The sequence below is a fragment of the Melitaea cinxia genome, chromosome 4, assembly GCF_905220565.1.
Source record: "Melitaea cinxia chromosome 4, ilMelCinx1.1, whole genome shotgun sequence".
Lineage (NCBI taxonomy): Eukaryota > Metazoa > Arthropoda > Insecta > Lepidoptera > Nymphalidae > Melitaea > Melitaea cinxia.
This window is the reverse complement of record NC_059397.1, coordinates 14,936,637-14,953,457: the sequence shown is the minus strand read 5'-3', so window position 1 is coordinate 14,953,457 and position 16,821 is coordinate 14,936,637. Positions and strand designations below refer to the sequence as shown.

The window sequence follows — 16,821 nt, the reverse complement described above, 5'->3', positions numbered from 1 at the left end:
GATGTTTTCGTTTTCCTAGTTTCACCTATTTGCCCTAACTCCCAGCGGCTGAGCGGCTCAGTAGCTTTTGTTTTAGTTGTAAAACTACCAACGAGAGAGGGGGTTGCGTCTTCCAATGAATATCACCTAAATAATAACCATCAGAATATTGACCGGAGCCTGTCAGGCTACACGTCCATTTTTGCCCTATGATATATTTTACAAGAGCGATTACTTTTGTATCAGATTTTGAAGTACAAAATGTCAAAAATCAAAATAAAGCCGGTAGTTCTAAATCAAAACGACCATCTACGAGTTCTGTTCGGGGCCCTGTGAGAAAAAAATTTGTGCAGGAGATCCACTTTTGTGGTGAAGTGAGTTAGTTGTTATTAGCTTCGGATCAGTTTGACAATGAAGAAAGTACTGAAGATTTTTTTTATATTGGAGTCCAAACTGATACAAAACCATGAAAGTGACAGTGATGATGACCAGGACCAAGACCAAGACATAGGAGAAGAATCTTGTAGTTATAGAGATAGCCTATGGTGTTGCTGTCTCGTGTCTTAGACTTAAGTACCATGAATGCGTACATTTTATATAAGATGCACCAAAAAAAAAAAAAACTGCAGAAAGAGATTTAAAAAATTTGTACATGTGCTCGTGGTGCCTTATGTGCAAAGACGTTTTATAAATACACGACTGCCAGGAGAGCTGAGGTCGACCATGACTCTAGTTTTAGGTAATTATATGGTTACAGAAGATGTCTAGAATCAAGAAACCAGTCAAGAAACCAGAAGAGCATATAAAATCTGTTCCACGAATAAACATAGGATAATTATCCATGTTTGTATTGGGTGCAACAAACTTGTGTGTCTCCAATGTTCTAGACCTTTGTGCACTGACTGCCAATAAATTTACGTTATTTGACTGTTGTCAAAATTTTTTATATTTGTTATATGAAGTAGTTCATTTATGTTTTTGGTTTGTTATACATTATATTTTGAGAAAAAAGACTTATTTTGTTATAGGAATAAGTTTGGCTGCTTTTATTACCTAAACATGTAACCTAAGTAGATTTCGACTGAAAAGAGCCATAATTTTGGATTTTTCATATTTCTATAATTTTTTAAATAAAATGTGATTATATAAGCACGTTATTTAATTGCTAAACAACATAACTTTAATATGTAATTAGTTTTAAAGCGATCTTATATACAATTCCGCAAAAAAAAATTGTGTGCATATAGGAGCCTGTGAGACTACACGTCCACAGTAGTGTTAAGAAAAAATGACGTCCATACTTAAAGGTTAATAAGATCAGCTAACAGAGAAAAAAAAGCCAGTTTTTGTTTTGAGCCGTGCAATTATCCATCCAAATATTTATTTTTTTGACATCACGAAAACGTAAAAAAAAGTTGTAATAGGCACTCATAATGTCTTCTTGCTTTCTCCCGGCGATAGCGTCGTGCCAAATAGCTGCAAATGGCTTTGAATCTTTCGTGATTTTTCCAACTGGAGCGAAAGTTTGATTAAATGCTGTTAAATCTTGCTGCTGTTAAATCTTGCTGCTGTTATAATCTTAATGCTGTTAATCTTGGACAAAATATGACGGATTTAAATGAGTCAAGCCTTGGTAACATTATGACCTTCTCCAAGTCACTGCTGAAATATATTTCGTCAGTATTTTGTTTCAAAGATTTATGTGAATCATATAATTGTCTAGCGTACTTATATTTCTTGTGATGAGTAGCCCATGTTGCACATTGGTCACAATTGGTTATTATTTCTTTGCGAACATCATGTCGTGTATCGCGAGTATGTAACTTATAAGTCTCGCAAAGCTCGCATTCCTCATTCCCAAGTTTGGCAAACGATATATACATGCTTTTCAAGTGTGTTCTGTACAGTTCGTATCCAATTTTTATGTCGGGATGCTTTGAACAAAAGTCTTTGTACATGTAATTAACGTTAACTTCACTTGTCAAATAGCGACGATTTGGAGCATGTTCACGACGGTAATGCGGCGCTGATGGATTGAATGTTTCAATATGTTCTGTAATAATTTGTCGGTCAAATTTTGGTGTTTTAGTATGTTTACCACGTTTGTCAGTATCGTTACTTGTATCAAGGCAGTTGGATAAAATGTAGTCATTGTGTTTTTCAAATCCTAAAGTTGTTAAGAAAAATATTTTACATACAGAAACGAGAGTCCCATCGCCTTTCGGCAACGTAAAAGACCTTCTCGGATTACGCTTTGGTTCATTAGTATACTTCCTTTTAGGAATGGCCACCACATAATTAGATCTTACAAAAATTCTAGTCTCTGTATGTGTCATTAGCCAAAATTTTCTGTTTATTTCTTCACGTTCATCAGTTGTAAAGACTGATGAACATTTTTTTTCTACACTTATTGTCACAACCAATTTTTACTTTATGTTGATTTAATTTTCGTCTCTGCTTTTCTAATTTTCTTTCTTTTAAACTCGTACTATACTTTCGCCGCTTCGGTTGCGCTTTAGTTGATTCTTGGGTGGTCGTTTCCAATCCTTTTAAAAAAGACGCATCGATGGTCATACGAGGTTTTTGTAATGGCGCAATATCAACACAAGGCCGTAACGTCCTTGCTTTCATTGAATGCCGTCGAAAAGGTTTTACTGGTCCTATAGAAGCCAATTTGGTAGCAAGATTATTTACAGAAGGCCTTCTAAGGATTTGAGGATTTTGTGTTTTAACAAAATCATCGTCTGTATCGTCACTGTTTGTGTCATCTTTATCAGTGGGTATGTAGTCTTTATCTTTGACTGAATCATCAGAATCATAATCACAACTGCAACTCTGAGCCGGACTTGTTAGCATCGATTCATCACACATTAAGTTTATATTTTCTTGACTAGAAACATATTCTGGTTGGTAACTATTAGACATTTTTAAAGTATTAATTATATTACTTATGTTATGAAAATGATGCGAGGTACCTGTAATTTGCGTTTCGCAGAAATTTTGGAAAACTTCGGATGTCATAGAATATTCCTGGTTTATGCTGTAGAGACTATCAACAAAGGTGTGTTCACTGCAATTTTTCTTTTTTAGGGTGCTGGTTTTATTGTTCGTCTGCTCGTTTGCATGATTGGCTAGATCTATCATACTTTGAATTCTTTGAGACACACCGTGTCGTCTGAAATAGGTAAATAATTTAAGTATCTGGTTTGCTAAAAATATGTAATTAGTCAGTCCGCGGTATTTCAAATATATTATGGAATATAAAAAGGGGAATATATTAATTGCTACACAAAAATTAAAAACTCTCACCTCGTAATGCTCCCCGACATATTTGAGTTTTGGCGGGTACACGTTACGAAGACGCACGCTCACACCTTATGAGCGCTCCGAACGGAGTGGCAGGCTCCCCGCGCGCATATCGCATCCCCGCACACTCCCGGAATGAACGAAGCGCGAGCAACGAAAAACGTGTTTCTAGTTAGGCAGCGTGGGTTAGCGGGTACTAAGTTAAGAATGACTAATATTTTTTTGAACAAATTACATGTTAGAAGTAAATAACGCTTTTTTAATGAATTGTTTTGAGAAAATCGCAGTATTGAATACTTGACTAATATACCGTTATGGTGGGCTAACTAGAATTAAGGTAAGTTTTTCGTCATAAATAGTTTATAGCGTTGTTTTATTGTGTTTTATAAAAATTGATCCTAAACTATAAACACGTTATACGCCCTTAGCGTATTTGTAGTCAAGAATAATCAAACAACGTAGTTTAAGCTAATAAAACGTTAAAAAAATATTAGGCGAATTTGGAAACTAAGGTACTTAAACGTACATCAAGCTAAGAAGTGTGGTATAGTCACTTTTTAGTCAAGAATTTGTAGTATATTTTGCCATTTAACGGTATATCGTGTTTTAATATATCTAAAACTATAAGTCATAGAGCTATGGTTCTTAGACAGAAAGATAGAGAATTTTAAACTGTAATACTTTGCATTCAAAACTCAAAATCGACCATTTGAGGGTTAACGAGGTTCTAGTTAAAGGACGGCAGAATAACATACTAATATGGCAAAACAACGTTTGCGGGGTTAGCTAGTATTAAAATAAAATTATATAAGACTGCTATTTTTTTATATTAGTACAGACTACAGCTGCAAGCTGAAACGTGCACTAAATTTAAAAAACATTATTTTATTTGTTTTGTTTTTAACCTTGTGTATGCCAAACCAGAAATAAATATTATTATTTTTTAACTTAATAGCTTTACAAATATGTAATGAGAGATTTTGTCTTATATTATAGTATGTAGCATTTAGAATGGTTGATTAAAAGTAAGTTTATTTAATATTTAGACAGTGACGATGACAACACATCAGATCTACAGACTTGTTCACCATACCACAAATGTTACCGTAAGTATACTTCGATGTAAATGTTAAATATAGTTTTATTAAATTATGCTTTTTAGTAAATTAGATGGAAAAATAAAGGTTTTAGTTAAGTAATCATTATTTTTCATTATATATATTCATTATCACCATGTTCTTAAATACACATTATTGTAAACAATGTATTTTCTTCTTCTTCTTTTTCTTTAAAGGCAATGGCTCCATCAGCTTTTCGCTGATGATTTTGCCAGTGACAAGTGCTGAAAGTGGATTAAAGTCCGGAGACAGGGCAAATCTATTTTCAATAATTTCGTATTATCTTTACATAAATAAATTATAGGGTGCATTAAAATATTATGATAACTTTTGTATGTTAACAGCAAATAAAATAATGTAAATTACAATGCTAGTTACAAGCTAATTGTCCGAAATTTTGTTATGTTATGGTAACCTTAAATTTTATTCTCTTGACGAACTTGGTTGGCACCAACAGTCTGATGACTCACATTCTTTTAAAAATTTATTGGCCATTGATCGAAAAGAAATACCCGATTAGGCAAGTACAGCTACAGTACAGCTCCATTCATATTGTGTTCCTATGGTTCCTGATAGGGTCAGCAACTCGCTTGCAATTTGTACTGTTGCCAGTGTTCAAAAGTTACGACAATGCAATTTTCATCAGACGTACTGTATACTTGTTTGTTACACTTTGTGGAAAAATGTGTTTTGTGTTCATCTAGTGATATACTTTAATAGATAAAATTAAGCTTCTTTAAAATTTATAAAATATTTCAGAGTCATCGAAAACCCCGCCTTGTATTCTTAGAAAGAATGCAAAGCAAGCAGAGAAAAATTTAAAGGACATTGTTGAATTGACTGAAAGAGAAAAGATATACACACCCAATATAGTAAGTCCATTTCAGTTTGTTGTGGTTGTAAATGGTAATCGCTATATTTTTTAAATGTTCCAATTTTTTCATTTTTTTACTGTTTTTTTATTTAATTTTACAAACAGATTAGACTTCATAATTTTTTTTTTTCATGTTGATCCTGAATAATTAAATACTGATACTAAAAATATAAAAAAATAATTAAATGCTTACCAGCTGGCCCAAATTCAAGTATTGACAAAATCAGCAATTAAAGTACCTAATTATTATTCAATTATCAAAAATAATTTTTTTAGGTTGAATTAATGGAGAAATTAGAAACTAAATCATCAATAATAGAAAAATTGGAAGACGATCTCAACAAACTTGGTAGACTTAGTAATGAAAAGGATTTAGAAATGGAAAGGCTTAGGAGTAATGTAAATAAATTAGAAGACGAAATAAAGAACATCACTTCAGCTAAGGTACTGTCTCACTTAAAATATTATTATTGGTTTTTTACTCTCTAATAATCGATATAAAGTCTATGGTATGAAAAAAAATATGGAAACTGATTGAAACAATAATGCTGAAGCAGTAACGTTGAGATTTGACAGAGCTCTCTCTGACTTTCTAATATCTTCAGTCATCATCTCAAGCGAGAAAGAGATGAAAATATTTTAAATGTCAGAGTAATTGTTTTTATAGAATAAAATCCAGTCAAGTGTCAGACTGGAGCTGACACGCGCTTTTTTATTATTTATTCACATAATATGTACTTTATTAAGTTCAGAATCACAATATTGTAATTTCTTTTCGTATTTATGTATGTATAAAGCAGTTTATTGTTGCTGGATAATGTAATTTTATTTATTTATACATTAAATTTACAATTTAAATTTTAAGAATTAATTAGAATAGTTATTAAATAGATATAAAATAACACTGCATTGTCGAAATTCTTAGAGATAATATTTCATATTTTCTGATAAGAATTATCATGTAAATAGGTGTTTCATATTATATTAATACCAAGTATAACTACCCACCTGCCCAGTGTGGTGACTATGGGCAAAAAGATGAGTTCACGCCATTTTAGGCGCGAACTTGTGGAGGCCTATGTCCACTAGTGGACTGCGAAAGGCTGCTGTGATGAAGTATAACTATAAAATTTTCAATAAATCTTATTGTTAGTGTTATATTTTTTGTAATAGAAGCTTATTATTATTTTAGGCTGATCTAGAAACAGCTTGTAAGGACTACAACACTAAGCTGACGGATTGGGAGTTTAGTTATGAAACATTAAAGAAAAAGGCCAAGAGTAGGGAAGAGGAACTACTTTCTCTATTACAAGAACATGAAACAAAAACGAAACATAAAAATATTGGTATGAATTTTATATTTTTACAAAATACATTGATTAATTTACATCATCATCATCTTCCTGCCCTTATCCCACTTATGTAGGGTCGGCACAACATGTTTTCCTCTTCCATTCCTCTCTATTATTCGTCACTTCAGTGCTTACTCCTTTCTTTCTCATATCCTCACTCACACAATCCATCCATCGCTTTTTCGGTCTGCCGATCGCTCTTCGTCCTTCGACATTCATCCCTAACATTCTTTTACCGACATAGCGGTCATCCCTTCTCATTACATGCCCATACCACGCTAACCTATTGCTCCTCATTTTCTCTGTCACGGGTGCTACTTTCAAACTTCCCCTTATATACTCATTTCTAATCCGATCTTTCCTCGTTACTCCACACATCCATCTTAGCATTCTCATCTCGGCTGCGTGCACTCTTCTTTCATCCGTCACTTTTGTTGCCCAACATTCCGATCCATACATTACGACAGGTCTTATGATCGTTTTATAGATTTTCCCCTTAAGTTTAAGGGGCATTCGTGGATCACAAGCTGTTCCAGAGACCTGTCGCCATTTCATCCATCCCGCATTTATTCTATTTTTCACGTCACGGTCTATGTTGCCGTCATTTTGTATTAATGACCCAAGGTAGCGGAAGTCGGAGCAGACTGGTAGGGATACACCATCCAAGGCAATATGGGAAAAACCGAACGAACCGCTGAAATCGCAGAACAAGTGCTCGGTTTTAGACCTACTTATCCTCAATCCCGCGCCCTCCAGTCTTTCCTGCCATTTTCCCAGTCTGCTCTGTACCTCAAGGACATTATCTCCGACAAGAACAACGTCGTCAGCAAACAGCATACACCAGGGTGCTTCCTCCTGTATGTCTGATGTTAGAACATCCATTACCAGGAGGAATAGATACGGACTTAAAGCCGACCCCTGGTGCAAACCTACAGCCACACTGAACTTGTCAGTTACCCCGGCTTCGGACCGGACGTGGGTGCTAGCTCTATCATACATCGCCTGAACAAGTCGTACATACTTCTCTGGCACTCCTTTCCCTTTCATAGCCCACCACAGAACCTTACGGGGGACTCTATCGTATGCCTTTTCCAGATCTACGAACACCATATGTAGGTCTTTTTGTGCGAGTCGATATTTTTCGCAGAGTTGGCGGAGTGCAAATATGGCGTCCGTAGTTCCCCGGCCCGGCATAAATCCAAATTGGTTCTGTGTGACCTCACATTCTTCTCTCATTCGTCGCGCTATCACTTTCTCCCATATCTTCATACTATGTGACATGAGCTTTATTCCTCGATAGCTGCTGCAGTCCTGTATGTCACCTTTATTTTTAAAAATGGGCACCAGTGAACTGTAGCACCATTCCTCGGGTATGACCTCTTCTTGCAGCAACTTATTGAAAAATAAAGTCAGCCACTTCCATCCATCCGCCTTCAAAAACTTCCATACTTCCGCTGGTATACCATCTGGCCCAACTGCTTTTCCATTCTTCATACTCTGCACTGCCATCTTCACTTCCTCTATACTTACCTCTTTCACCATTCCTTCATTACTTCGTACATTTTCTAACACTCCGCTCCATTCATTTTCTTCATTCATCAAGTTATTAAAGTATCTCTTCCAGCGTTCTTTTATTTCCTCATCGTCCGTCAAAATCTTCCCCGCTTCGTCTTTTATACATTTCATATGGTTTACATCTCTTGCATTCATCTCTCTCTCTTGATATTCTAAAAAGATTTTTTTTTTTTTCTTTTTTTTTTTTTTGACCTTGTGGGCTCTCTAAAAAATGATACAACTTATCTTGAGCCTTGGCCCTTGCGATAGCGACTGCTTTCTTAGCCTTCTTTTTAATGTTTTGGTAATCTGATCTTTTTATTTTCTTTTCTCTGTCATTTCCATCTTCCACTCTTTTCCATTCTTTGAAAGCATTCTTCTTTTCTTTCAAAATCGTTTGTACTTCCTCATTCCACCACCATGTATCCTTCCCTATCTTCCTTTTCCCTTTCGTTTCCCCTAAGACATCCCTTGCCACACTTCGCACCCACGTTGCCATTTCACTCCAGCAGTCGTTTACTCCCATCCCCACCATATCTCCCATCTCTATCATTTTACCAACCACTCTTTCCCGGAATTCTGCAGCCACCTCCCTATCATCCAATCTGTACCATTTCGTTCTAACTGGGGGCTTCGGGCTCTTATTTAAACTCTGAACTTTCAGAGTTAAGTCCAGGAGCAGTAGCCTATGCTGGGAGACGAGACTCTCACTCGGACTCACACACATTGATTAATTTACGTGAATTTCAATTTTTGACCAAGAAAAAAAATACATTATTATACAATATCAAAATAGAAATAAACTTGAGAGCCTATTATAAATGTCATATACAATAGTTTTTAATTTAAAATACTATAGTTCTATTGTTATGATTTTGAAACTGTAAGCAGAGTATAAAAAATTATTATAATTATGTTAATTTATCATACAGGTAAATTAGCATCGAAAGCGATAGATAGAGAACTAGCGAACTTCATGGACCTGTCCAGAGAAATATCTTTAGTCAGTAGTGATAACGAAAACAGTATTATAAATATAGAGGAAAAACAAGTATCCGAAGTACCGTCTTTCAAAAATAACGTAGAGAGTGAAGTGTCTCTAAACAATAAGTCCATTTTAGACCTAAAATCAGCGCTTGACTCACAGAAACTAAAAATAGCAAGCTTAGAAAACATAAATCGTGAACTAAAAGAACTGGTAACTACATATAAAGAAAAACTTTCTTACGTAGAAAATGAAAATTCTTTACACAAATCAACCATAGAAAATTTAAATAATACAATTGAAAAACAAAAAGCGGAAATAGAGAATATTAATGCTGATGTCGACTCTTACAACAGTGTGATCAAAGAATTACAGATTAAATTAGCGGATAGAGAAAAGGTAAATCTAAGTGACGTTGAATTAGAAGCTATGATAGCAAACGAGGAAATGTTTATCGCAAATAATGAAAACATGAAAAATATTCTACATTCGCTTAAAGCTGCCCTCGATTCAAGAAATGAAGAGATTAAAAATTTAAAATTGTCTCTTGATAGTGAAAAAATGATCGAAGTCAGTAAAATGAAAGAAGAAATCGAAAACAAAAAGAAAGAAGTATCTGTTCTTATGCAAGAAGTTGAACGCCTTAAAACAGAGTCAAATGAAAATGTTATTGTTGTAGATAAACTACTTAAAGAAAAATCTAACTTATTACATGTGGAAAAGAAACTTCAAACTCAATTGAATAATATCGAAAAAGATAAGGAAACGCTTAATGAAACAATTGCTCTACTAAATACTGAAATAAAGGACTTCGAACACTGTAAGAAAAAATTTATTTCAGATTTAAAAGAGAAAGAAGGAGAAATTAAGTCTGTTATAGATATAAATGAAGGTCAAGTCAGAACTTTGTCTCAAAAAATAACAGAGTTAGAAGAAGATATTAAAATAAAAGACGAAATGATTATATCTCTACAACAGACAGAAAATAGAACTCAAGAATATATAGATAGAGTTCAATCAAATATACACAAATTTAATAAAATAATGGTATTATTTACTGGAAATTTATTAGAAGTCCCAGAAAAGATGAGTGATTTAGTGTCAGCACTTAACATGCTAGGTGATAAACTACCATCTTTGGAGACCCTTGTGTCAGATTCTATTGAACAAAAAAAACAGGTAGTTGCTTTATTAGAACAACGAGAAACAGAATTAGGAGTTCTTCAATCACATATTAATGATCTTGATAAAGTTATTGATAGTTTTTATGAGGAATACAAAAACTTAGCAAATGTCGACAAGGATAAAATAAATATTAAATGTTCTGTTGAATCAGAAAATGATACATTAAATACATATGCCAATTTAAAAAATAAACTAAATAATCTCTTCACTGTAATAAAGTCAACACAAACTTATCTAATGCAAACTGTAGAAGATAAAGAGAAAGAACTAAAAAACATTGATGCAAAATGTAAAACTTTATGTACAGAATTGGAAAAAGAATCCAATCAAGTTACACAATGTATGCAGCATATTGACGACTTAACTAACAAACGGGATAATTTGTTACAAAATATTTTAGAAAAGGCAACAGGATTAACATCCGAATGTAACATCGAAAACAGCATGTCATGTCAATTTAACAGTAATCCTGAGAACATGTATGAACAAATTATTCTTACATTGGAAAAAATAGCTAATCATGTATCTATATTGAATACGGAACGTGAGACAAAATATGATAATACTGAAAGCCTACTATCTGAGGCTAGACGTGAAATAAAACTACTGACAGAAGAAAATATAAAGTTGATACAAGATATTAGTAATTTAGGAAGCAGTAATAGTGCATTGACAAATGAAATCAAAATAATCCAAAGTGATGGTCAAACTTTGGCGAAACTTCTTCAAGAAAGTAATGATTTATTGAATCAGCTAAAACACAATTTGTTGATGAAAGACAATGAAATTAAAAATATAGAGACTAAAACTATGGATTGGAAAGATAAATTCAAAAATCTTGAAGTTTTAATGAAAGAACAAATTGTGTTACTTGAATACGAAAATTCAGAACTAAAATCTAAGTGTTCAGCATTAGAATTACAAAATAAACAACGGCATGATAATGCGAAAACTAAAGAACTTTGGAAAAAACAAAGTCTTTATACAGAGGGGTACTCTCCGCCTAGTCTTTTAAAAATTTGTTGCGATAGTATCATTGATGTTATATCGTCAAATGATGATGACAAAACAATTAGTTCTGAAACTTCCATTACAAACGACCTTAAAAATATCACTAGCGCTATGCAACATTGCAAATGTAAAGATCTTATGTCAGATTTGGATGCTTTGAAAACTAATAATAATAAGTTAAAGACGAGAATTGAAGAGTTAGAAAATGAAAACGCTAATCTTCTGAAGGATCACGAGGAAACACAAAAAGAGGTACAGTTACTTCTAGAAAATACACACGAATTACAAAAAAAAGTACTCAATCATCGAACAAATTTGTCCACATTAACAGCGACAACATATGCTGAAAATAGATCACTAACCTCCAAAGTTAAGTTCTTGCAACATCATCATAATAGATTTCATCTTGTATGCCAAAGAGACATACCAGACTTTAAAAGGCAATTGCAAGAACTACTAATTTTATTAAAATCGGAAAATTTAGGTAAACTAAATGAGAGTATAAAACGCTACTCACTTCCAAACGCTCTAGAGTCAGTTTCGTTATATTCACAATTTAAAAATGAGTCTACTATCGACGGTGATCTTTTAATGCTAGATACGAACGTCACTTTAAATAGTTGTGATAATACTCTAATCTCTCATGATCAAACATGTTTCGATGTAACTCAGGTATGCTCATATAACGAGGTAGCTTGCGAAACAAATCTCGCCGAACTTACTAAATGTAATTTGTCATATCCTCAGATAAAAGTACAATCGCTTGACGAGATGAAAATAGTAGAAACGCTGGAATCACTTAAGACAGAAAACGATAAATTACGTGAAGTTGTTGACGAATATGCAAGAAATAAAAAATCGAAATCTCTTAAAGATACTCAAAGTAGTCCAATTAAAATAAATTGTAATGAAAAATTGCAAAGTAATAATAATGATAGTTTTGAATCTTGCGATAGTTGTAAACGTACAGAAGAAACTTATAAAAAAGAGATTGATGTCATGACAAAAGGGTTGGCGGAGCTTCAAGCTCAAAAAGTAAATATTGAAGGTAAATATCAGAATCTTGCTTTAGAAGTTGCTTCGACGAAAAAAGATAATTGCGAAAAACAAAATGAAATACATAAACTCAATAATTGCTTAATGAAAAAGTGCGAAGAACTTAAAACTTTACAAGAAGAATACGACCTTTTATCGAATCAAGTGTTTGAAAGTATATCTGAAGTAGACCACCTGAAAAAGGAGCATGACTCGTTAAAAGAAATAAATAATACTTTAACGGATAAATTTTCCCAGTTAGAAAAAGAGGTTGATCGCTTAAAGTCTGGAGATGCAAGTGATAAGCAAAAAGAGTGTACAGAATGTAATGTCAAGGATGCGATCATAAAAACTTTAAATAGCAAAGTTCCAAATACTCATCAAAAATTAGACCGTAGCTTTAGTGATTCTGATAGTTCATCGAGATACAATAAAATCTGTACTTTACAAAATGAGCTACATGCTGGTAAAAAGGATTGCATTGAATTAAAAGAACAAGTAACTACTATTAAAAACCACTTAGAACGCAGTAATCTGTCTATGACACATGCAATGGACTTAGATGTGAGTATGGGAGACTCCCATTTGTGCTCATTCAATCAAGATTTTGACAACGTAAAAGCCCATTATGAAAAGTTTAGTATGCCTGATATTCCAGAAGAACGTTCTTTGGATAGCCATACAATAGATAAAATAGCTTGCTTTAATTACTATATCGAAAAGACTGCCGCAGATAAAGAAAGCCTCACGTGTGATATAAAAATATTAGATGTCATGAAAATGTTAAATGAATACCTAGAGAATAAACATTCAAACGAGATAGACAATTTAAATAATAAATTAAGAGATTTGGAGGAGTCGAAATCGGAAATTCAAATGCAATTAAACAAGGTGAACTTAGATCAAGACGAAATAGCTAAAGAATTAAAAGAAAAAGACAGATATCTTAAATTATTCGGTGATGTTATATCTCACTTACGTAATAATCTGGCCTATATTGAAAGTCTAGATTCAAATAACATTTTAAATAATTTTAGTGATAAATTTTTAAAGAAAATAGACAAGGAATTAGGCTTGACTAGTGCACAAATTTTCGAATTAGCAATACAAAATGTAAAAGAAACGCATGTAATTGAATTAGAAAATAAAATTTTAGAAAATGTAGAAATAAATAAAGCTCTACAAGAAAAGACAAAAGAAACTGAATCTCTAATTGAAAAGTTATCTGCTCTAAAATTAGAACTTTTTGAAAAAGAAAATGAAATTGAATTGTTGCAAAGACAAAAAGAAAAAGTTCATGAAATAAGTAAAGCTGTAACTCTGGATATTGTTCAAAAAGAAAAGAAATTAAAGGATCAAGTAATCGAAAACTACAATAAACTTGTAGGTTGTAAAGCTATACAGGAGAATATAGATGTGACACTGCCTACGATGGAAATAATAAAAATAATTTTTGAGAATATTTTAAATGCTAGTAATAAAAATAATACCGAGATGTTAGAAAAAGAAAAACAATTACTCGTCTTAGAAGTTGATGAACTTAAAAAGCTTTTAGATGTCAAAGAAAGAGAATTACAGAGTTTGCGAAATGAAATTGAAGCAAGCAAGAAAACGATCTTAGACATATCAGAAAAAGAGCACAAACTGCACGCACAAATAACTGTACACGAAAATTTAGAAAAAACGTACAAAAATAAAATAGAAGAAAGCGATTCTAACTTATTAAGAATGATAAAGAATTTGAGTGAATTTGTATCTCTATTAAAAACAGATATTTCAAATAAAGAAGTGATAATCACATCCTTAGAAAGCAAATTGAGTGAAGTTAACAGTAACATAGAAGATAAAGACAAAATAAAAGAGCTCCTTCATTCATCCGAAAGTCTACAAAAAGAAATAGATCGGCTGAAATCTATCAATGACGTCATTCTAAACGAAAAAGAAACGTATACTAAAGAATTGGAAAAAGCGAATGCTCTAATCAAACAACATAAAATCGATTTCGAGAAACTAACATCTGACATCTTAACGCTTAAAGAGACAGTAAAAGAGAGTTCGGAAGTCACTAAAAATTTGAGATTAGAATCGAAAAGATTGTTGGAAGAGAATTTGTTACTACAAAGCCAATTACAGGAAAAATGTAAAGAATACTCTCGTATGGAGGATAATATAAAGAAACATGAAAAAACCGCGGAAATACAAAGTGGGATTATTACAAGGTAAATATTTATTTTTATATTTTTAAAATTTTACTGTAACCAGTATTTAAAAAATAAAGTATTATTTTGCTTATTAAAAAGGCAATTTACAATTAACAAAGCTTAAAAACTGATTTTAGGCTTAAAAAACAGAAACAAGCAGATGAAAAGATAAGCCTAGAAAAGGACAATGAAATCGACGAATTGAAAAAAATGTGTAAAACACTAGAAACACGACATGAAGAATTAGCTAACGAGCTACATTCAGCTAAAGAAACAAATGACGAGTTAACTAAGTGCAGAGAGCTTCTACAGGTATGTAAACCTAACAAAGCTATAACTGGTTTCTCTCTGTACATTGATTTAATATTTTGTACATTCATCATGATATTAGAGAAGAAAATAATATCTTCATAAGGCCATTAGATGCCAAAAAAAATACCATTTTTAGTATATTTTGTCTTTGTTTGCCAGTGCATCATGCAAAAGCTACTGAATGAAATTACATGCAGTGTTTGCAGTTGTATTGTTGGAGTTCTATCTTAAAGACTGGTGCATGTTTCATTTTAATACGCCGCTTAAAATCTGTTTTCTTTTTGCAATAATCCTTTTTTCTCAATGCAGAACGTCTGTCAGCTAGTTTTAAAACTATTTAAATTGAAAGCTGTTTTTTGTTAGATTTCATATTAAAAAAAATAAACTGTATACTATGTGTTTAATTCAAACATAAAAATACGATCTCGTATTTATGACTTATTTTTGTAGGCATCATAGGAGTAAATACAATTTTTTATTAGTTCAAATAACACTGGCAATACTAATCATACCATATGTTATACATGAACTTTTCTAAGTAATCCTTCTTTTTAACTACCTTCTTTTTAAACTTTATATTGTAATACTATTTTTATTTATAGTCCAGAATTTTGGAATTGGAATCCGTTGGCCCTGTAAAGACACGCCTTTCCATTGATATAGCTGACAGTTCGAGACAGAGGCGACAGAGTATACACGACTCGAAGCGAATGTTCTCGGACGATGTGGATGGTGAGTGAAAGAAAAAACCAACGTAGCTTAAAAATTCATAAACGTCTTTTATTTAAATTTGGAACAGTTCTACTAAGGAAGTACCTTACGAAAGAACACAGCTAAATAATATGCTCTCAGTAAGGTAGCTAGAGGTCTCCGAGGAAGTGTTATATAAAATGTATTAAAAAAAATTCTACGTTTTTTTTTTATATTACTAAAGCGGCAAACGTATCAGCGTATGGCCCATCATCATCATCAGGTTGGTAAGTGATTACCGTAGCCTATAGACAATTTTCGAGTAATTTAGACTGCAGCGCAAATTTTCATACTTCATGCCTATTATTTATAATGATAAAATTAAGCTTATTGTGATTACTTTCCTGTACCAAAACACTTTTAAGTTTTTTTTTTTGTACATATTGTATTTAACTCATCCATTGTAATTGTAGAGCACGTGATAATGGAAGCTGTATTCAAATCTCGAACAAAAGCAGAGGAATTTTTCATGGACGTCGATGAAAGTAGCTCCAACAGAAGCACTCCGCTTAGGATAGACAAAGGGTAGCATTGCTATTCACATAATTCTTCACTAAATATGCCGTTAAGGGCCGCCCATAAAATACGTCACGAGGTTTAGCGATTAAACAATAATTTAGTTATTAATAATTCTGTCAGTCAGTTCAGCCTATCGCAGGCTACTGCTGGACATAGGTCTCCCGAAGTTCCAGCCTACACCAACAATTTTACGTAGATCGTCGGTCCAACGGGCCGGAGGACGTCCCACACTGCGTTTGCCAATACGCGGTCTCACTCCAGGACCCGTCTGCTCCAACGGCCATCGGTCACACTCACACACACACGCACAGCACTCACACACGCACCCACGCACGCACGCACGCACACACACACACACACACGCACACGCACACGCGCACGCACGCACGCACGCACATAAACATTTCCTACTTACACACAACATACGTCTTTAAATTTCACATCATGCATCCCTTTTTTACTATCTTTATTTTATCATAGTTATTTTATTATTGTTTGATCTTTTCTTTTTTCCTGGTGATCATTGTGTTTGCGTTTATATTTTGTCACATTTGGTCATCTTTGTGATACGACGCTTTGTGAGGAGGGCGTTAATGACTGCGACACAGTTTTATACTAATGTAGTTATTATCGTTACAAA

At 33.2% G+C, this 16,821-nt stretch overlaps 1 protein-coding gene across 1 annotated transcript in view; it reads left to right on the top strand.

Moving 5' to 3' along the window:
* LOC123670425 (kinesin-related protein 4-like) overlaps positions 1 to 16,191 on the top strand; it is a 39,531-nt gene extending 23,340 nt beyond the window's left edge. The window contains exons 9-17 of the mRNA XM_045603920.1: positions 4,332 to 4,391; positions 5,163 to 5,275; positions 5,554 to 5,721; positions 6,470 to 6,623; positions 9,116 to 12,036; positions 12,112 to 14,618; positions 14,738 to 14,912; positions 15,515 to 15,644; positions 16,076 to 16,191. Coding sequence (XP_045459876.1) covers positions 4,332 to 4,391; positions 5,163 to 5,275; positions 5,554 to 5,721; positions 6,470 to 6,623; positions 9,116 to 12,036; positions 12,112 to 14,618; positions 14,738 to 14,912; positions 15,515 to 15,644; positions 16,076 to 16,191 — 6,344 coding nt within the window. The remainder of the gene's footprint in view (positions 1 to 4,331; positions 4,392 to 5,162; positions 5,276 to 5,553; positions 5,722 to 6,469; positions 6,624 to 9,115; positions 12,037 to 12,111; positions 14,619 to 14,737; positions 14,913 to 15,514; positions 15,645 to 16,075) is intronic.
* The last annotated feature ends 630 nt before the right edge of the window (positions 16,192 to 16,821 follow it).